Raw genomic sequence first — 22,018 nt, forward strand, 5'->3', positions numbered from 1 at the left:
CCACCTAGCTTCAATTCAACCGGAGCGTACTGGAACACCCAACGACCTGACCCTCACACGGAGTTTAGGTGGAGGTTTTCTGCGCCTGTTCGTGAGAAGTACCTGTATTAAAAAAGTTTTAAATCGGTAAGTTTATAATTTATTTCCGTAATGAAAACATTTTGCTTTGAGCAAGTTTTCAGTACAGTTTTTTTCGGTGCTATCACTCCTGAGTCGCACCAGCCATTAAATGTATCATGAAGACCAGAAAATATATTTAAGTCGTATTTTGGGGGGACATTTTATTATCTTTCTTACAAAATCTGAGACCAAGCGTTTCACATTGCAACACAAGCACCGGTAACCATAACAGAATGAACAGCCAGCAGAGGAGAGGATGGCGGTGTTTCAAACCCTCCCGGCCAGCGTGGAGAGCTCATTCCTGGGCTGGAGCCGGCCCTCAGCACCCCGCCACAGGCTCTAACAGATGCTGGCGGTGTTTCATATATTTCCAAAACGTAATACTTGTTTGTATCTTGTACAGCCAACTAGCCTTTATTCTGGACTCAGTACAATTTACCAAAAGTAAAGAGACATTATACAGATGAAGTAAGCACAAGATAACTTACTGGAAGACACGGGATTATCATGAGAACCAGAACAGGAGAGCCTGATAACAGTCATGTGAAAATAACAGTTAAAAAGTATGTATGTATAATAGAAATAAAAATATATTAGAATTAGTGTAACTCACTGTGATCCAAACAATAAATCAGCCATAGCTGATTAGTAAATATGACATGAGGTCTGGGAGTTTTTAAGTTTCATTCTTTTATTAAATTTTTTTCTTAGATCTGTTAAAAGGTCACCATGGCAGCCTGTGTGTCTCCAACATCAGCTACACAACGCAGCGTGTAAGTTCCTGTCTTGACCACTTCATGTATGGTTTTGTACTTCAAAACAATTATGACACACCTGTTATTTTTTCCTCCATAGCCATTTGGACCATTGGAGACAGCTACGTGAGGCGTGGTGCCCAGAGAGCTGCAGAGACCGTCGGACACAACCTTGGCCTCCCTGACGTCTGTGTCTCCTGGTTTGGTTGGGGCGGACCATCGACATACATACATGTGCCGACACTTTGCGCCCTGTTTTATAAAATGTAGTGTTAAAAATAAATGTTTTTGCTCAATTACTGGAATTTCTTTGGTTAAGACAAAAGTGATGAATAATCATTTACAAGTTATTTGTACAAAGGCCCATTTTAAATCCCAACAGTTTCTTAGCAGACAATAGAAATGTGTTCTTTACTAACTTTACTTGGTTTGAAAATCTTACTAAAATAAACTTGAGTGCCATATTGCAAAACCCAATCATACTTGTTATGTAAACATTAGCTTTGTAGATATTTTTTACAGATATATATTTGTGTGCAACAAAAACCAAACTTAAATAATTTGTCATTCTTTATTGAAAAACAACAAAATACAGGTATACAGAAGTGTGGGAAAATGATCATGTGAAAGTATTGCACTATAAATGAAGTGAGATGAGATGAAGGTGAGATGAAGGTGGACGCCAGCGGGCTGGACGCCGGACGAGGAAACCTGGAGACAGATCGCTCAGACAGGAAGGGAAGAGCTTCCTCTTACCTTGATGGAATCAAAGTTAGCCGTCGTCTGAACGCCCAACCGTACGGTCTGAGGTCAAAGGTCACAGGAAGCACACACCAGTCAGCAGTCATACAGATGCATAAAGATAACTGTAGCCATGGCAACCAGCGGACATGCCCCCACTTTCACCAGCACCTGGTGCCTGCCGGGTCACCTGAATTCCTGTGTGATGTCAGCACGGTCGGCCGTGACTGCTGCCATCAGAGGTGACCTCTGATCAGCTGAATGAACTCACCTTCCAGGGTGACGCCGTGTTAGAGTCGGCTTCATCCTGTAAACAAACAAACAAACAAATGAGTGGTAACAAAAACACCACGTCTGGTTCTGGTGGAGGCGGAGGACAACATGCACCTTTCCAGGAGCAGAACCCAGATGTTCTTGTTGCTACAAACAGAGACGAGCAGAGTTAAACCAGGAAGTGAGAGGGACCAGCTGCTGCAGACAGGTGACGCTCACCTGAGCCTGAACCATAGGAGCCTCCTCAGCCATCAGACCTTCTGACTCCAGTTCAGATGCCACCTTGTTGATGTCCCTCAGGCGGGACTCGTTGGCCTTCAGGTCCTGCAGGACAAAAGCACCTGCTGATTACCTTGTTGCTGTCAGGTTAACAGGTCTGGTGTTAGAACGTGTTGGATAAGAATGTTCTGACGGGCCGAGGGTTCTGAACTCACCCTGCAGGACTGGGCCTGCTCCTTCAGGGCCTGGATGCTGCTGCCGTAAGCCGACAGGTCCGACATCAGGGCCTCGTGCTTCTTCAGGAGAGCCTGTGGAGCAGAACATCAGAACCTTCAGCTCGTCTGATACAAGTGGAGCTTTCTCGCAGCGATGGTCCAATTGGATCCGCCACCGTAAAGCAAACCCTGCTCAGTTCACCGCAGACGCAGCTCTGCGGGTGTTTAGTGGAAAAGCGTGAGCCTTCTGCCGGCTGCCACGTGTCATGGCTGCTCTGCAGCGGGAACACACATCACAGCTTGTAAACCGTTTGAAATAAGAGTGACGGGAACACGTTTGTCATCACTTCCTGTGCGAGGCCAGCACTTCTACCCCTAACCCATGAGACGCTCAAACGAGCAACGACGTCTGGTAGACAACCGACGGAAATGACAAATACAGAAACACTAATAATGAAGGACTGGAAAGAGAGCAAAGAAAAGTGATTGGCGTTTCTCAGGAAGGGACTTCCATACCTCGGCCAAGTCCTCGTCTTTCCCTTAGTCTGGACTTCCAAAGATGGGCTCCTTCTCCCTCATCCAGGACTCGGCCTCATTAGCATCCGCAAAGTACTGCTGGGCCTGCAGAGAGTCCTCCAGGTCCTGCCTCCTCTGGGACGCCTTGGCCTTCAGCGTGTCCCAACGTCCATGAAGCTACCACAGTTTAGTCTTCACCTCCTCACCAGCGAAGTGACCTGGACCCAAAAAAAAGTGAGCCAGAACCCTCAGACACCTAAGAAACATGTCAGGACCAGACCTGCTCTACCCTCCTCCAAAATGGTCTCTCCTTTCTGGGTGACAGCCTTGATGCGAGGTTCATGACCTGTGATCTCAGCCTGCAGAGCCTGGTGCTTCTTCAGCAGGTTCTGGACACCAATCAGGTCCTTCCCTGAGGACACATGTTCAGCATTATGCAGTAGACAGACCAGTTTAACCCAGGGGTTTCTTTCTTCTACAATCTGCTCTTTAACTGTATTATTTCCTGCTATTTCAGCTGTTAACTTTATTTTTTCTCTAAGTGTTTTTCTCCCCAGAAGAAGCTACAATGGTGTTCTGCTGAGCTGTGGTGGCCTCATGGAGGAGGCCATTGGCTAGCACACTGCTGCTAACCACTTAAACATTCTCCCTCTCCTGATAGTAACATTTTACTTTCTTTGATGTTGGATGTGGTGCTACTAGTTTACCCGTTTAATTATAGATTCACTAGGATAAATACAATAAATTTTATCTCTCGCCAAATAGAATATTTACTGTGGCGAGCCCGTGAAGAGGTGTAGGAGAATGCGACAAATTTGTCTGTTAAAAAGTCTGTTATGTACAAAAAACACAATATCATCACACTATTTTGGACCAATACATGACAGGATACCACAGAACAGCTCTCCGCCCTCTGCTGTCCGGTCCGGGAATTGCTTTGCAACACTCCCCAGGAGACGGAGAAGTATGAGAGCTAAACGTCCCCTTCCGTGCGTGCGTGTCTCTCCCTGTTGGAGCTGACTGAGAAGCATGAATCAGGCTTTAATGTAGCTGTCAATTGTTGCTTGATAAGCAGAAACTGTCACCTTCAAAACACCTCCTCTGCACAGGTGTTTCTTTGTAATTAGGAACAGGAATAAAGTTATAGAGGTCAGCAGGTAAAAATCAGCTTAAATTAATTTCACCATTAGAACAAAGGATGTTGTGTAGGCGTGAGATCACCAAAGATGATAGGGTCTTTTAAATCTTACTTTCAGATAAGCTGATGACGTTCAAAACTTACCTTGTCATTCCTATTTACCTGTTCTTCCCTTCTTGGAACAGGTTTTTTGACCTTAAAGGACGAGAAGATTGTAGGTACGGCTGTGTCCTTCAGGCAAACTCTCCCCTAAAATAAAAAAAACATAATTACTTAATTTAAAAAAAAGAGATTCACATACACACACATCAGACAAGGTCAGCTTCTGAAGAACACACTGGTACACCAGAGCACTGTGTGTGTGAGTGAATGTGCTTGCATGTGTGTGTGTGTGTGTGTGTAAAAGGCATGTGTAGTGTTTGTTATTTATAAAGCATATGTTGTTGGATTTTATCCAGAATCGAGACTTTGAAAATATATAGTTTAATTACAGTTTCATTTATTTGACTTCTGTATAATGTTTATTATTTCGTTTTTTTCCCCCTAAATGCCTAACGTTTTAGTTTAACATGAATATTTGTCATTCATCCAAATACATAAAGTTACACATTAAAGACTGTCCAAAAATTAATTTGTTTCTCTGAGTAATTAACCATAGAATTAGATGGAAATTAATAACATGATTGTTTCCCATCTAAATAGCCCTAGTCACAGACAATTCAAGGGTGGGGAAGATTTTCTTCTAGTTACACAGCAATGTAACGTCGGTATGTTATACAGCTAATGCTTCAATTTTTTAAATCTCAATCAAAATATGAGGTAATGTGTTTGTACCCTGGCGTCCGTGGTGAAGTGATGACTCTCAAAGTGTTCACTGCACAAGCAGGAGAATGAATTGGGAGTCCAGCACTCTCTTTTCTGGTTGCTCACCCAAAGGTCAAGCCTCTCTGGATCACCTAGAGGAAAACTTCATACAAAGAACTAATTAAGTATATGGCTTTAAAATACTTACCGGAAATTACTGACTCGAGCGTACTGCAATATAAGCCTCAACCCCCCCAAAAAAAGTGTTTATCTGATGGCATACAGACTTCTAACATCAAGCACTATCTTCCAAACAACCGAGCTGCAGTATTTCTGCGGTCAGCTCAGGCTAGGGGAGAAAATATGACACGTCTTTAAATAAAGTAAAAATTTCTACTGCAGAGAGGAGACAACCCATAGAAGCACTGATTTGATCTAATTTCAGAGAGAAATAGAACAGGAAAGATGCACCGAATACATAAAATTAATAACAAAGTCAGGAATCTGTTGCTTCACTGTTCTGGTGCTGAAAATATCACTAATGCGGATCAAAGGAGATACACAGATGAATGCACCTCTTAATTATAATATGGAGTCTACATTTACTGCAGCTGGCAGAAGCAGACATTTTTTCTATTGATACATGGAATTAACAGAATCATTTTAAATTTTAATAGGGAAAGACTGCAGAAGGGAGCGGTAAAATACAGGGGTCCCCAGGTAAAGAAAACTTTATGAGTGTGATGAAACCATAGGATGGAACTAGCTAGTGATGTTCTTTCAGTAGGCCCAGTGGCAGCTACAACGGCCCAGTGGCTGTGCTTGGTCAATGTTATTGAGCTCAGTCCAGCTCGGCCGTGAATGAGCCGAGGCGACATCCTGCTCTGCTTAAGAAGAAGTGTTATTTTCCCGCTTCAGAAGAAGCGTCCGTGTTTTTATGCTTTCTCAGAGACAAGTCACGTTGCTAAGTTGTTAGCGGCGCGCGCTAACACGTCAATAGTGCAGCGTAGCCTGCTGGAGGTTTTAAGGGTTCAGATGAAAACACCCTACCACTCAGGCTGCTTACACATGGATATTAAGTTGTCGCTGTTGCGCTCACGCCGTAATACAGTATTAGATGCGGTTAAAGTCAGACATGAAGAACTCCACGAGCGGTAAGACCGCGCAGCAGCTAGGCGCAGCAAGTAGGCGCCGGATCGGTCAGGCTGCCCGGCCTGACCGCTGGGGATTACCGGATGGAAGAATGGACACAGAAGTCTCCCTCTTAGCACTCCGTCATATTTCAACCCATTTTTATCTTAAATGCACTGGGTTTTACCCTATTACCCATCTAAATATGCCCTATTAATTATTTTACCGTATTTTACATTTAAATTTCATGGTTAAACAGTACATGCTACATGTTAAACTGATAGTTAGCTAGCTACTTCGGTAAACTCAGCTAGTTTAAAGGTGGCAGTGACATAAAATACGAATATAGATTTTAACTTACCGAAAAAAATGAAGTGGAGACTCCTTGGACGCTCTATTAGTGCAATTAATACCACAGCAAGTCATTTTGTCCAACAATTGCACCAATAATATCCAAAACAGAATACACAAACACAGAGACTCAAAATGCCGGAGCAGTTTCCAAGCCAGACCGAGGCTGTACTGAGGCCTTTCCACAGACCTAGCTCTGTGGTCACGTGGGTCTGAGGCGGCGGTCACGTGTGTCGGATGCTCATTAATTATACAGAATTTTAGGCTTTCAATACACTTAAACAGAAGAGTGAGAAAAAAATTCACCCCCCTCAGAGTTGTCATGAGTATAAACTAGATAATTTAGACAAAAAACATGTTTTGGTACCAGGCTGTAAACAAGTTTATTTCTGCTGTGAAATCGGCATTTTTAACATGGGAGTCAATGAGGATTTGCTCGCTTCTGACACCAGCCCCCAGCGGATGAGGGTGGAACTGCAATTTTTCTTACTTCCGGGATGGGACCATTTTTAGAGCGGCATTGTGGGGGCTTGGTGGGGACGCGTCAGACGGGGACCCAGGCCCTTACGGGGACGCATCAGACGGGGACCCAGGCACTCGCGGGGACGCGTCAGACAGGGACCCAGGCACTTGCGGGGACGCATCAGACCGGGACCCAGGCACTTACGTGGACGCGTCAGACAGGGATCCAGGCACTTACGGGGACACGTCAGACGGGGACCCAGACCCTTACGGGGACACGTCAGACGGGGACCCAGGCCCTTACGGGGACGCGTCAGACGGGGACCCAGGCCCTTAAGGGGACGTGTCAGACGGGGACCCATCCACATTCGGGGACGCGTCAGACGGGGACCCAGGGCCTTACGGGGACGCATCAGTCAGGGACCCAGGCCCTTACAGGGACGCGTCAGATGGGGACCCAGGCACTTAGGGGGACGCGTCAGACGGGGACCCAAGCACTTGCGGGGATGCTTCAGACGGGGAACCAGGCACTTACGGGGATGCGTCAGATGGGGACCCAGCCACTTGCGGGGACACGTCAGACGGGGACCCAAGCACTTGCGGGGACGCGTCAGATGGGGACCCAGGCACTTGCGGGGAGGCATCAGATGGGGACCTAGCCACTTGCGGGGACGCTTGAGATGGGGACTCAGGGACTTGCTAGGACGCTTGAGATGGGGACTGAGGCACTTGCTGGGACACTTGAGATGGGGACTAAGGCATTTGCTGGGACACTTGAGACAGGGACCCAGCCACATGCGGGGACGCGTCAAACGGGGACCCAGGCACTTGCGGGGACGCTTCAGACAGGGACCCGGCCACATGCAGGGACGCGTCAGACGGGGACCCAGGCACTTACGGGGACACGTCAGACGGGGACACAGGCACTTACGGGGACGCGTCAGATGGGGACACAGGCACTTACGGGGACGCGTCAGACGGGGACCCATCCACTTGCGGGGACGAGTCAGACGGGGACCCAGGCCCTTACGGGGACGCGTCAGATGTGGACCCAGGCCCTTACGGGGACGCGTGAGACGGGGATCCAGGCCCTTACGGGGACACGTCAGACGGGGATCCAGGCACTTACGGGGACGCGTCAGACGGGGACCCAGACCCTTACGGGGACGCGACAGACGGGGACCCAGGCCCTTACGGGGACGCGTCAGACGGGGACCCATCCACTTTCGGGGACGCGTCAGACGGGGACCCAGTCCCTTACGGGGACGCATCAGACGGGGACCTAGGCCCTTACGGGGACGCGTCAGACGGGGACCCAGGCACTTACGGGGACACGTCAGACGGGGACCCAAGCACTTGTGGGGACGCTTCAGACGGGGAACCAGGCACTTACGGGGACGCGTCAGATGGGGACCCAGGCACTTGCGGGGACGCGTCAGATGGGGACTTTGGCACTTGTGGGGACACTTGAGATGGGGACCGAGGCACTTGCTGGGACACTTGAGACGGGGACTGAGGCACTTGCTGGGAAACTTGAGACGGGGACTCAGGCACTTGTGGGGACACTTGAGACGGGGACCCAGGCACTTGCGGGGACTCGTTAGATGGGGACCCAGGCACTTACGGGGACCCGTCAGACGGGGACCCAGGCACTTTCGGGGACGCGTCAGACGGGGATCCAGGCCTTTACGGGGACGCGTCAGACAGGGACCCATCCACTTGCGGGGACGCGTCAGACGGGGACCCAGGCCCTTACGAGGATGCGTCAGACGGGGACCCAGGCACTTGCGGGGACGAGTCAGACCAGGACCCAGGCACTTACGTGGACGCGTCAGACGGGGATCCAGGCACTTACGGGGACCCAGACCCTTACGAGGACGCGTCAGACGGGGACCTAGGCCCTTACGAGGACACGTCAGATGGGGACCCAGGCACTTACGGGGACGCGTCAGACGGGGACCCAAGCACTTGCGGGGATGCTTCAGACAGGGAACCAGGCACTTACGGGGATGCGTCAGATGGGGACCCAGCCACTTGCGGGGATGCGTCAGACGGGGACCCAGGCACTTGCGGGGATGCGTCAGATGGGGACCCAGCCACTTGCGGGGACGCTTTAGATGGGGACTCAGGGACTTGCTAGGACGCTTGAGATGGGGACTTTGGCACTTGTTGGGACACTTGAGATGGGGACTGAGGCACTTGCTGGGACACTTGAGACGGGGACCCAGCCACTTGCGGGGACGTGTCAGATGGGGACCCAGGCACTTGCAGGGACGCGTCAGACGGGGACCCAGCCACTTGCGGGGATGCGTCAGACGGGGACCCAGGCACTTCCAGGAGAGTCTCCTCTTTGTTTTGGTTGTTTTGGCGTCAGCATCATCCTAGTGCGCATCTTTCTGTGGCTCTTTAAAAAAAACTTTAAAAATGGTGAGAAACGCTGGCATCGAAGGCCTTTAGTGATCAGGAAACAGCCGGCAGTGAATGAGTTAAAGATGTTTAACCAATACATTTGTAGTGGTCTCTAGTAGAAATTAATGCCTTTTAAGTCTTACTCTGGGTAATAAAAGCTCAGATGCGCTTGTTTCAGGAACTAGCAAAACGCCACACCAGAGCTGAGCTTCAGACAACAGGATTTATATTTAGACATCTTGTCTCTGATTAACAGCAATGCAACTCTACCACTGACTCAGTTTTCTCTGCAACGTTGGTGTTTTATCCCCACAGATAACACAAGCCTAAAAGAGTTCTGCTATACGGTGGAGTTGCTAATGCTAATGGTTTGCTTCCACTAGCCAAAACATCCTCTGCTGTTTCCTGGACACTAAACCAACAACAGCTTTCCTCGAGTCATGGATTCTTGACTTATTTTGACAACAAACTTACAGGACTGACTATAGTGATTTAGGCCAAAATGTTGTACGATAGGTTATGCTCTTCACTACAATAGTACGTTTAAGTTCAACATCTCCCAAAAAAATGACTGAGTTGCTGCTATGGGTTTTTGAACATAAGCATTTTCACAGTTATGATTTCATTCTGAGAGTTTCATAAGAATCCCTCCAATAGTTCATGAGGTATTTTGTTATCAATCAGCCTGGGTTGACTCCAATAGCAAATGGTTAATCAGTTGTTGCTAAAATTTTGAGTTAGAGATGATAGCTATAACCCCCAAACAATTTAGCTCAATCTCTCTAAATTTGACTGAGGCCTAGCCACACATGAGTTGATTAGCTCTAGCAACCATCTTAAAAGAAGTAGGTTCCAAAAGTTCATTATAGATGTGCAGCCAACCATGTCTTCCAGAGAGTGCTTCACGGGATATTTGTGTCAACACACTGAGACAAATACACAGAAAAAGTAGCATCACCAGCTGTTTTCCTATTTGAGGGTGGATGACAAGCCAAGCAGCATCACAACAGAAGCTAAAGGATTTTACATAATGAAACTGACACAGAGCTGGAAACATCCGAATGCATCACGTTGGATTTCGCATTTGCAAACAAGGGTGAGGATGTTTCTGACAAGGAAATAATGAGATAATTTAAACTGCATCTGCATACAAAGTGCAGATGCTCACAGCCATGCGTGCATTTACCATTCATATTGTTTTAGCAAGCTTATTAGAGTCAGAGAGTGTGTGTGTGGAATGAGAATGACTCCCGTGCACACTGGATTAATGGAGTCAACAATCCCTGTTGGCGTTTCTCTGATATATGTACACACCAACTCTCCACACTGAAAGGAGATAAACAAAAACAGCTCAAAGCAAGCTTTTAGAAGCTCAACGCATGCATATATGCATGGATGTGTGCGTGCTTTCACAAATGCAAATGGATGGGGCACATATGTTTGCATGGTGTCTTGTACAAACCCTGATATGAAGTTTAATGCATAACATTGATGGGGGATTGCACAGTCCTATCTGCAGCTTACATTTCTTTTTCTGCATCTTTTTTTCCAGGGTGAATCACTAACCTGCCAGTCCTCCTCGGGGTCTTCATCCGGATGACTCATCCCTCATCTGAAGGTGGCCTATGGAAAAATCAACACACAACCACTCAAGCTGCTAACAGCACAAACATTTCATGCTAGAAGAAACAGGCACACACCCACACACATAGATATGCCAGGGTTTCCCTTTATATTTGTCTTGCAGGGATGTCCTGGTGCCTGTCATGCACTGGTGGGGAAGGAACCCCCTGGCAGATAAATGGAAGTCTCTGAACATGAATGCATTAAGAAAAAGATCACATGCTCCATGTGATGAGTCATACACACGCTGGTTAGCTGGGAGTGGCTGGCTAGAAGCAGGAAACACATTAGCTATGCGCCGTTACATGCAAGACCTTCTTATTTTCTTGTTAACGGATGTTTGGCTGTTGCGTGTGGCACTCTGTTTTGTTACGGTGCCAGACCTTAACATTGCAATCACTGACACTTTCACATCTCATTAGTTTGTTTAATGAATTGGAAGATGAACAGAAACAGCTCTGAAACTAAACCGTAACAAAACCCCATGCCCAATCACTTCTCCACTCCATCAGAGGTTCTGTTTTGAACCTGTGTTCTGTAATTTGTTGGATGACTCATGTGGTGCAGACATAACCAGAACTGCAAGAAAACACTTACAAAATGTAGGTTCCTCATCTCATTTGCCAGATTAATTACTCTCAGTCGATTCTTCTCTTTGTGCATTCGTGCATCATCCTGAACCAATATCGACTAAATGCAACATGTGACAGCTGCATCATCTAACTGTTGTTCTGTTGCAACAAACTGCTGTATTTAATTGCATTTTAAAAATAAGTGTTGAAGGTGTTCATGGCAGAAGACAGTAAATATGACAAATAAACCTGCACTTGCTGAAATGACGTCTGTAAAATATACCAATGAATCTTTCCTTTGGCCCCCTGAGCAAAAATACTCCCTTCAAACTGCAAAAACCTTCATGAATTCATGCTAATATTGATTTCTGAGCCCAAGGGCGAAATGAATTAGACAAATGAGATATGCTTCTGCCACAAACACCATATCATACCATGCCACTTTATTTCTAGAGCGGCGTTACAACCGACCAAAGAGCTGCACAAGATAAAACACAGGCAAAACAGTCAAATAAAAACAGTTACAAAGAACAACAAAATAAAACCAATTAAACTGAGTGAAACCACAAAATGCTAATCCACAGATTTAAAATTGAACAACCAAGGTGGAAAGAAAGATCAAGTATAACTGAATTATTTGTGGTTTAGGAATTGGTGGCCTGGAAGAAGTAGTGTGTTTTCAGGCGTTAGTTAAAAGCAGCAATGGAGGCCACTTGCCTGACCTGGAGAGGTAGTGAGTTCTGCAGTTTGGGGGCACAGAGAGAGAAAGCCTTTTGCCCGCGGATCTCTCTCCTGTTTCTACCTGAATCACAGAGTTGCCTCAAGAACCACTTAAACCAGTTTGAAAGCAGTAGCTTAAACAGTTAAATCCAAATTACTGCTACTTTTAATGGGTCCTCTTGATTTAAGTAACTTATAGGGCACACACACACACGCACACACACATTGACAGCGCTGCCAGGCCTGAGCTGTGCCAGGACACACACAACAGAACAGGATGCAGTATCAGAGTCTCCAATAGAAACACTGCTCTCGGCTGCCTTTGTTCATTTGAAGGGAAACACTGTGGACTTCTCCGTGCATCTTGTGCCCCGTCCACATGCCCAGAGAGATGCTCTGGTCTTGACGTGACAATAAAAGCGATTTGATTTGATTTGATTTGATGTGACAGTGTTGGAAATGCCCATATGCTCCATCACGTTCGCAATGACGTGTGGAAGGATGAATGTGTTCAACCCGGCCAGGCTGGTGCTAACGGTGCGGTGTGGAGCAGAGTGAAGCCAACCCTTGTGTGGAAGAACCATATTTCTCCTGGATTCTCCAAACTGAGGTCACTCGGATGCTCTCCACTGCAGGTATGACAGTGACCGCTTATAACTACTTCACACAGTCCCATAAAAGTGTTGAACTAACCCTTTAAGACTTTTAGAATTAATTTACCAGCCGTGTTGGTCTTAAATCATACTAATGTAACATTTATGTGAAGCCAGAGGAGAATCATTAAAACAGCAAGTAAAAGAACTCCTTTGTGTAGAGGAGCTGAATGAATATGCAGTAGCAGAGGATTGAAAACCATTTTAATGAAACAAAATCCACACTAAATGTCTAAAACAGGATTCTAACCCTCATCCACACATCCATGTGTACTTAAGTTCAGAGGAGGAGAGGGGGTGGGGTGTGTGTGCATGTCCATCCCAGTTAGGAAAAGATTGAAGAGATGAACAGCCAGATCAAGCTGGCAAAACCGATAAATGGTCGGGGGGGGGGGGGGGGGGGGATTTGCATGCAAGCGTTTTAGTGTGTGCACGTGAAGCGCTGTCAGAGGGGGGCTTTGATGAGACAGCTGCAGGCGGTGGCAGGAGAACGATGAAACACCAGGTCACTTTTCTCTTTGTTCTACCTCTGCACATAGATTCCTCCCAAATAAAAGAACCAATCTGCACAAAAAACCCAAATCTTTGTACTTTTTGAGAACACGTTCAACAGACCAGATTCATGTCCTATTTTCAGAATGTGGCATCCGCATCCATCATATTCCAGCTCGAGCTCTATGGATTTTGACATCTGGTGGCCTAGATAAGCAGGAATAACATCAGCAGATCAGTGAGACTAGAGCACGGTTAAAGCGGGTAATCTACCTGATATTAAGGGAAGGCCAGAGGTCAACAGAAACCACGAATGTAATGCAAAAGCTTTAAACATTCGTGTTTACCGACATTCACACAGCACGCTGCATACACCTAAAGTCAGAGACTACAGTTTACAGTGTGTGTGTGTGTGCGTGTGTGTGTGTGTGTGTGTGTGTGTGTGTGTGTGTGTGTGTGTGTGTGTGTGTGTGTGTGTGTGTGTGTGTGTGTGTGTGTGTGTGTGTGTGAGGTGTTTTTCCCCCACCAATTTTTGTTCCAGATGCAAAAGAGGACGTGTATGAGTCATATCTCTGTGGTGTAGAGTATCAGTGATCTGAATGCCCCCCCCCCCCCCCCCCATCCGCCCGGTCTTACCCCTCCCACCCTGACGATGCACACAGAGCTAGACAGTCTGTGTCTGACAGTCTAAACAATTCTGTGACAGCGCGGCTTGGTTTCCATGACGACAGAGCTCTGCTAGTTTCACCAGGAACACTGTTTTTTTTTTCATTTATAGCTCTAATGATGCAAACTGGATCACTTTGTCTATTTACCTGTGTACCCAGCAGCCCATCTCCCCCTCCGCTTGTCCTCATGTCTTTAGCACTAGCGCACGGGGGAGGAGGGCTTGGAGGTGAGGTGATCAATGCAGCCTGTGTGTTTACTTTGAGCCGAGCCGAGAGGGTAAATTGCTTTTTTGTGCTCTGATGTGATACTCGCCAGACAAATGTGAAAAAGATTGCCTTCTTTAACGTACAGATTTGCACCAAGTCAAGGTGACCCCCTTAAAACACACACACACACCCTTGTTACAGTTGCATTCAATCCACCTGATGAAGCACTAAAAAAGGACATCTAATAGAGATTTTTGACATGGAAAAAGGGAAGGGAGAAGGTAGATTTGCCACAGTTGATAAAATCCTTTCAGTGTTGTCAGGTGATCTGTGAAGCTCTCAGAGCACGTGTGCTGTAAAAACATTTAGGACTGCTTGTACTGATTTGTGCAGCAGGCGTACGTGATGTACAGATGGCTTCTTGCAAGAGGTCAAACACCTCTGCCTCTCCTAAATCAGCCTCCATGAAAGAGCTGTACTAGAACTTTGCCTCGATTCCTTGTTATTAATAACATGCAGGGCAGCTACGGTTATCACTCTTCTGACTCACAATGGAATTGCAAGCTCGGTGGTTTTGACTTTTTTTGTAGGGAAATACAGAATAAAAGTGGCACGCGTGTTTGTAACCAAACATGAGATAGAACAAGTACATGTGATGCACTGATTTAAAGCTTAATCATTCTCACAAATCTACAAGCTTTGAGCAATGCATTAACTACTTGTGAAGTGCATACAAGCCAGTTTAAGCAGAGCTTTCTGCTTCCCAGATCTGCTGCTGAGAGACTTAATCTCCTGCATGTCCTGGGTGAGCCCCAGGGTACAGTTCTAAGTTGAACATGCCAGAAATCATTCAGCTGGAATGGATCCAGATGCCCAAACCACCTCACGTGGCTCCTTTTCAACATGGAGGGGCTGCTTCTCTAACTCTAACTCCTCCCAGAAGACGTGGCTCCACACCTGGTCTGTAAGGCTGATTCTAGACATCCGTCAGAGGAGCTTTTTAATCAGCAGCCTCCTTCCAAGCTGACGGTGAGGGCTAAAAAGGGAAATAAATCCACAGGTCTTCATTTTTTATTGTGATGGAACATCTTTGCAGAAAATGTTTTTGTTTATGTATTTAGCAGACCCTTTTGTCCAAAGCGACTTACAAGTGATAATCGGCATGTTGCCCTTGAGGCTAACAACAACAATAACGACAAATACTTGACAGAAGATGCTCTCTAAAGAGCAGGGTCTTCAGGAGTTTCTTGAAAATTGAAAAGGAAGCTCCTGTTCTGGTAGTGCTTGGTAGGTCATTCCACATTTGTGGAACGAGATGTATTGTGCATGAGAAGAGTCTGGATTGTCCTGAGCGTGGTGTAGGCACTGCTAGCCGACGATCCTGTGATGACTGGAGCAGCTGGGCTGAGACGTAAGCCTTTGCAGGAGGATTCAGGTAGATGGAAGCCGTACCACCTCTGACTTTGTATGCTAGTGTTAAGCTGGGCGGACACTGTGCGACTTTTTCACTCGTAGTACTCAGCTTCAGCTCAAACTGTACGACTTCCTCGCAGGGCAGATCTCACGAGTCATGTGCTCACACTGTATGACCCAGTTCTCGGATGCGACCTGACTGCTCACACTGTTCGTCTGGTAGCAACACATCGGCCCTAAAAATATGCTAAAAATAGCAGTTTTTACTCAACACGTCAGACTTTTTTGTCTTGTTTTGCCTGTTGTCCTTCGGGAGTGCTGCAGGAGGACACACAGGGATTTATGGGGGTTGGATGAGGAAAACGAAGTAAAGAAAGTAAATCTGTGTTTTGTGATCAGTTTAATTTGACATGAACACGACAAACACGCTTTCTTGACAATCTTTGTGAGTAAAAAAACGTGTAGAAATAAAAACGAACAACGTGTGTTATTAGGGAAACAGCGGGCGAGCGGTGTTGATGCAGGATTGCGCATGCGCCGTGAGCGGTTCTGATACATTTTGGGTCGCAGCTGCTCGCAGCGCCGCTTCAACATTGTGATACCCTCACGAGGGACGAGCAAAATATCAAACACGCCAGAAGTCCGTGCAAGCTCATGATTGCTGATCGGTAGCTGGTCACGTGGTGTAAATCGCCTCTCGTAACCCCCTGTACACTACACGACACTCAGCGCAAAACTCGCCCCGATCTCGTGGATTCTCGCACGAGTGGAAAATCGGCTCAAAAAAGTGAAAAAGTCGCACAGTGTACACCTGGCTTTAGCAATTTAAATTTGATGTGTGCTGCTAGCGGTAGCCAGTGGAGCTGACGTGTGCTCTTTTTGGCTGATTGAAGACCAGACGAGCCGCTGCGTTCTGGACCATTTGAAGAGGTCTCACGGTACAGCCTGGAAGACCAGTTAGAAGGGCATTGCAGTAATCGAGGCAGGAGGTGACAGTAGATTGCACCAGGAGCTGGGTGGCATGTTGTGTTAGGTATGGTCTGATCTTTCGTATGTTATACAGCGCAAAGCGGCATGAATGAGCAACAGAGGCAACATGATCTTTTAAGGTCAGGTGTTCATCAATCACAACACCCAGATTTTGAACTGCCTTTGAAGGAGCCAGAGATAGGAAGTCATTTTGGATTGAGATATTGTGCTGTATGGATGGTTTTGCTGGGGTGACATGAACGGATTTGTTATAAATCCAAACTCGAGAGAATGCAGATCAAACTACAGCTGTTTGTTTGTTGCATAAATGCAGGAAAATATGCTAAAAAAAGTTCCACAACTTTCAATCTTTTTATAAAATAAACTAGATTTTTTTCTGTGATGATGTCATAATCTAAATATGTTATCACCATAAATTGTTCTGAGTGCTGGACTGAGTTGAACCTCCTCATCAACTGAACAAAGAGTTGGACATCTTCAGAGGTTCTGGTCCATGTTGACATGACAGCATCACACAGTTACATCCCTGACGTGAATCTCCTGTTCTACCACCACCACCTGTTCTGGATTGGACTGAGATCTGATGACTTTGGAGGCTGTTGAAGTCCAGTGATAGAAACCAGTTAGAGATGATCTGAGCTTTGTGACATGGTGCATTATCCTTTTGAAGGTAGCACCAGAAGATGGGTCCATGTGGTCATACAGGGATGGACGTGGTCAGCAACAATACTCTGGTAGGCCGGGGTTGTTTAAACCAGGCTAAGGTGGTACTAAGGGGTCCAAAGTGGGCCGCCCTGAAGTACTGATACAAGGCAGGATGGATCCTTGCGTTCATGTTGGTGACACATGTATTCCGACCCGACCATCTGAATGTTGCAATTGAAATCCAGACTCATCCGCCTATGAATGGTGTTTCCTGTCTCATTAGGTCCAGTTCTGGTGATTCTGTGTGAACTGTAGCTCCAGTTTCCTGTTCTTAGCTGACAGGGGAGGGGAGACACCAGTACGGTCTTGTGCTGCTGGAGTCCATCTGCAGAATTTGGTAAGAACCAGTGTTTATTTGGGTTTCTGCTGGTTTCTATAACCTAGAACCAGTCTGCCCAGTCTCAAGATATTTTCATCCACATAACTGCTGCTCACTGAATATGTCCTCCTTTTCAGACCATTTTCTGTAAACCTGAGAGATGGGTGGGGGTGAAAACAGGTGCTGCATGACAACAGGTTGGGCAGATTATTGCTTGGGGTCCCTGTGCAACAAGGGGCCCGGAGAGGGCTGACAAACGTTGAGCCTATTCAGAACTGCAACAGTAGTGAGACGGTGAAAAGCTGTCATTTCACAGCACTATTGGAAGTCTCAGACTCCCTGAGGGGCCCCCATCCTTGCTCCCAATTGCTCAGCCAGAGATTGGCTGCATACTTACTCCCAGGAGCATGCAATGCACAGCCACGGTCTAAAGTCTCCCAGAGTTACCACAAGAACCAATTTGGTTTGCCACCCTAAAATTTTCACTGGCCCCCCAGTGAAAATTTTCTGGGAGCACCCCTGCTTTTGCAAGACTTTTGCAACTGTTAACAAAAACTGGTGATAACGATAAAAGCATGATGTCATTTATCACAGAGGTTGGAGATTTTTTAAAATATTTTCAAAAGATAATAACCAGTCTGAAGCAACAAGCCACAACACACAATAGAACCGCCTCTCTGTGTTGCAGTTCAGCTCCAAAACCTCCAGGTCTAATGATGGGGTATGATCTCACTATCATGCCCGTGATGAACGCTGGATCATTCAATTACAGAGCTACACAATGAATCATTCTCTTCCCTCTGACAATCTCCACCTCACTCAGCTCATCTGACACCGCTAAGCCACAGAAGAGCGGCCTGTTATCTTCATAAACTGGATATAAGGTGACAGTTGTCTGAGACGAGATGGGAGCAGATCAAACGGGAGCTCATTATGGAAAAAGCGACCAATCAGAGGCTCACAGCCAGAAGGAGGTTCCCACTGTGATCGCCATGCCGAGTTAAACTCCTGTCCACCTCAGATGGAATGAAATTAGTGAAGAAGGACTTTGTTCTCCGTGACCTCACTCGGCCGACAAAGACAGACAAGATCTGTAAACATTTCACTTTCTGAATGCGTGACAGAACAGAGACGCTTTTACTTTCATCTTGTCCCTTCCTTGTCTTCTTCTATCTCCCTCACACATCAACACACTTGTCTTGTTCCACAGTGATCGTGTCACTCATGGATCCTAATGCAGAAACACCCTGTCAAATCACACTCTTTCTCCATTTTGGGACTTTTCTAAAAGGATGTGGGGAGATTTCGGTGTTCCTTGGGATTCTCTTGACTTTGTGGGAATCCACAAAAGCATGACAGAATGGTTTAGATCCAGGATCCTAGTAAATACCCGTGATTTGCCACCTGGTAGGTAATAATCTTGTTTAATGTTGGTTCAGCTTTTGTGTAATCTTGGTCATAATATTCCTGAACGCTTTAGCATTCTTCCTTTTTTGGTTCTTCACTTCTTACAGGTACCAAAGGAGGAAGACGTTGGCTCCTAATGAGAACCCTAAAAGGGATAAAGTTACATTCTGACAGCAAAAATGTTGCCCAAACTATGAAAAGCACCATTTTAAAATCGGTTCTGCTTATAAAATGGTGTCCGGTTGAGCCTCGCTTCTCTGAGGTGTTTTCATATCTGTGGTTTCCTCCATTTCTGGAAGACCACCCAAAAAAATGAGCAAAACACACACACGAACACCAACCTTTGGGAGGCAACCTTGATTTTAATTCAACACTGTATATTTGACATCCAGTTTCTGAAAACCAATCTGCCTCAAGCAGTTGTGTCAACACGCTGAAAGCTTGCAGCAGCTTTTCCAGAGAAGAATTTGTGGTTTATTTGACTGGGAGAGTCTCTCTTCGTCTTCCCTGTCAAAGCATCAATCTGAGGTTCTTTTTAACATCTCTTGCCTCTTTAAGAGCTGGAATTGATGCAGCTAGGGTTCAGACAAACCAGCAGGGTACTCAGCACTCTTTGTGTGCTGGAAGCATGGAGATCAGAAAAACGGTGGCAACAGTAATACAAGCATTGCAGAACACCAACTTTGATTTCATTTTCCTAACATAAAGCACTTTGCAAATGGCAAAAATGACAAATTTTCACTGAAGCGTAATAGATGTGTTTTCTGTCTCCAGTGGTCCGTATGGAACAAGTCATTTTTCAGGAAAGAAGAGCATGTAGGCTGGATTCCAGCAGCAGCAGAATAGAATTTCTCAAGCTAGTAAACACAAATAAACATAAAGGATGCAGGTTTAGCCCGCTTCTAAAGAAATACCCGAAATGATCAAAACACCACATTGCACTGTAGCGTAAAAACATTGAGGCTAATTTAGCAGCTTTGTTGTAGTGGAACATCGTAATTCATAAAGAGAGAAAAAGTTAAAAGAAAAGGCACAGTGCGGGCTTTCATGGTGATGAACAACATTTTTGTCCCATTTAGCATGACTTTGAAACTAATATATTATGGAGAATTGTTTTAGCTTGTTTCCAAACATGTAATGGAACATTATGTAGCGTTGACAATCTACACAGTAGGATTTAACACTGTTTGCTATCAGCTTGGTTAGATCCTGAGAAAAGATCAGGCACATTAGCATATGAACTTATATCATGCATAAATATCTAGGATATTATACAATCAATAGAAGTTCATACGTCAACGGGCTTGGTCTATATTTAATCCAAAGATTAATTTTTAATTTAAGATAATTAAATTTAATTGCATAAGTTTATTTATTAAACAGAAGACTTAATTCTTTGCTTATTCAATAACCAAATATACACCTTTCTGTGTTTCATTTCAAAGAAGAGTCAGGTTTAAAAAGTTAAGAATTTATTACTAACACTTTTAAAGATGAAAATTGAAATGACAATTTAAAGAAATGACAATTTGTAACAGCGTTGATATTAAAACTTGTTATTAAAAGCAAACCTGTGTCTGGATGGAAACTAAAGTGGAATGCGTGTGTTTGGATGCGTGGATGAATCTCAGAAGATTTCTTTCAGAGAGAGAAACGTGTTCTGGGTGGAAAAGTTGTTTTGCAGCTAACTGAATTGTTTCTTAGAGATAACAGCATACAGACGCCATCTGTCAGAAAGTGTCTACCTCACCCAGTTCAGGAGACCCTCTGTGGATCCGAGATGTCAGGTGGAGATGGTTTCCTCCGAGCACGAGGTTGGTAGAAGAACCTTGGTGCGACTCAAATCGGTCCTGAGATGTCTCCGGGTCACAACGACTGATGAAACTATTTGCGTCTCAAAATCTATAACTCTGAAGGAGTTTTGCGTCAGCTGGTTACAGGTGCGTTTATTCGGAGCAATTCTATGGGCATGACAGAACAGCTTATTGAGGCTTCGGGCGGCCAGCCCTCATCCTCTGGGATAATTCTAGTCACCACGGAGAGTATCTGCTTGGTTAAAGAACTGGGCTTGAGCTGCGGAGATTTTGGTTTTAACAAAACCTCAGAACACGCCCTCTCAGCGTCAGAAAGCTTGTCATGGAGCAAAGACATGTGAGGTGGTAACCTTTGCTCTGGATTCAGTTTTGCATGATGCGTACACCTGCGAATGACCTTCTGGTTACTGATCACACATTACTGATTATCAAAAATAATAATAATTAACCCAAAGAATAATAAGTCATTTCAATAATTAAATACATTTATACTGAACCATGATGATTATTTATGATGATAACAGTAAAAAGAGTTCATTAAAATTATATTTTAAAATCTTGAAGTGTCCTTCATCTTGGGACGGAACAGCAGACAGATAAAAGATGGTGTTTATCAGACTTCACGGCTCCTGTGATGGATAATCTGTGGAACAAAAGTTACAGCTTGACCCAGCTGACCTAGCAGGGGAAGTGTGACCTTTGGGACCATGGACGTAATTTTCACTTTAGAAATGGTGGTGGTGGTGGTGGTGGGGGGGGGGGTATCTTTACAGTATGCTCTAATGGGAAACAGGCTTCAACACAAACGGTTGTTTTCCACTTGGTCCTAGAGCTCAACCAGTGTCAATTTAATATAGCGTAATATTGGCTTTGAATGGTAAAAAGTGCAGGGGTCCAAACTTGACTTTAGAAAAGTGGAGGGACATGTCCCCCCAGTCCCCCTAATTTCTCGAAGGTAAAAGAGCTTGAATACAATATACAAGTGGCTGATAGACGGTACCCAGGTAGTGTAATCATCCAGCAAAGTGATGGTGTCTCTCAGCTGCTTAAGTACTCCCTGGCCGGCTGATGAGCAAATAGTCTGCAGCTTGGCCACCTCTGGACACTCCCATCTGCAGAGGGAAACTTAGAACCAGAGAGTGATGGCAGAAACAACCCAGACCGTGACAATTACGCTGATTTGCCAGCATGGTGTGTCTTCTAAAAAGGCCTACACACACACAACCATATACACAATTTCTGATACTTTTGGTTTCATGTTTGAAAGACCAATTCACATTTTAGTGAAGATTTAATTTTTG

At 45.6% G+C, this 22,018-nt stretch overlaps 1 protein-coding gene and 1 long non-coding RNA gene across 4 annotated transcripts; one reads left to right on the top strand and one right to left on the bottom strand.

Annotated features, from left to right (window-relative positions):
- Positions 1-714: 714 nt before the first annotated feature.
- LOC129165367 (uncharacterized) lies at positions 715-1,171 on the top strand. The gene is made up of 2 exons (XR_008564738.2): positions 715-893; positions 976-1,171. It is a non-coding gene; the product is annotated as an uncharacterized lncRNA (long non-coding RNA).
- Positions 1,172-1,432: 261 nt separating this feature from the next.
- On the bottom strand, positions 1,433-6,393 carry LOC129165366 (spectrin alpha chain, non-erythrocytic 1-like). 3 transcript variants are annotated; one of them, XM_054748420.2, is made up of 8 exons: positions 6,274-6,393; positions 3,120-3,251; positions 2,840-3,057; positions 2,324-2,416; positions 2,109-2,213; positions 2,004-2,036; positions 1,888-1,923; positions 1,433-1,679 (listed from the first exon to the last, which is right to left on the bottom strand). In XM_054748420.2, the coding sequence occupies exons 4-8, from the start codon at positions 2,387-2,389 to the stop codon at positions 1,602-1,604; spliced, it is 318 nt and encodes a 105-aa protein (XP_054604395.2). In that variant the 5' UTR covers positions 2,390-2,416; positions 2,840-3,057; positions 3,120-3,251; positions 6,274-6,393; the 3' UTR covers positions 1,433-1,601. The 3 variants fall into 3 exon arrangements, with proteins under 3 accessions (XP_054604395.2, XP_070404962.1, XP_070404961.1); XM_070548861.1 differs by lacking the exon at positions 6,274-6,393 and adding exons at positions 4,122-4,226; positions 4,812-5,219 and having other exon boundaries at positions 1,888-2,036; XM_070548860.1 differs by having other exon boundaries at positions 1,888-2,036.
- Between the last annotated feature and the right edge of the window lie 15,625 nt (positions 6,394-22,018).

Source organism: Nothobranchius furzeri, chromosome 2, assembly GCF_043380555.1.
Source record: "Nothobranchius furzeri strain GRZ-AD chromosome 2, NfurGRZ-RIMD1, whole genome shotgun sequence".
Taxonomy (NCBI): Eukaryota; Metazoa; Chordata; class Actinopteri; order Cyprinodontiformes; family Nothobranchiidae; genus Nothobranchius; species Nothobranchius furzeri.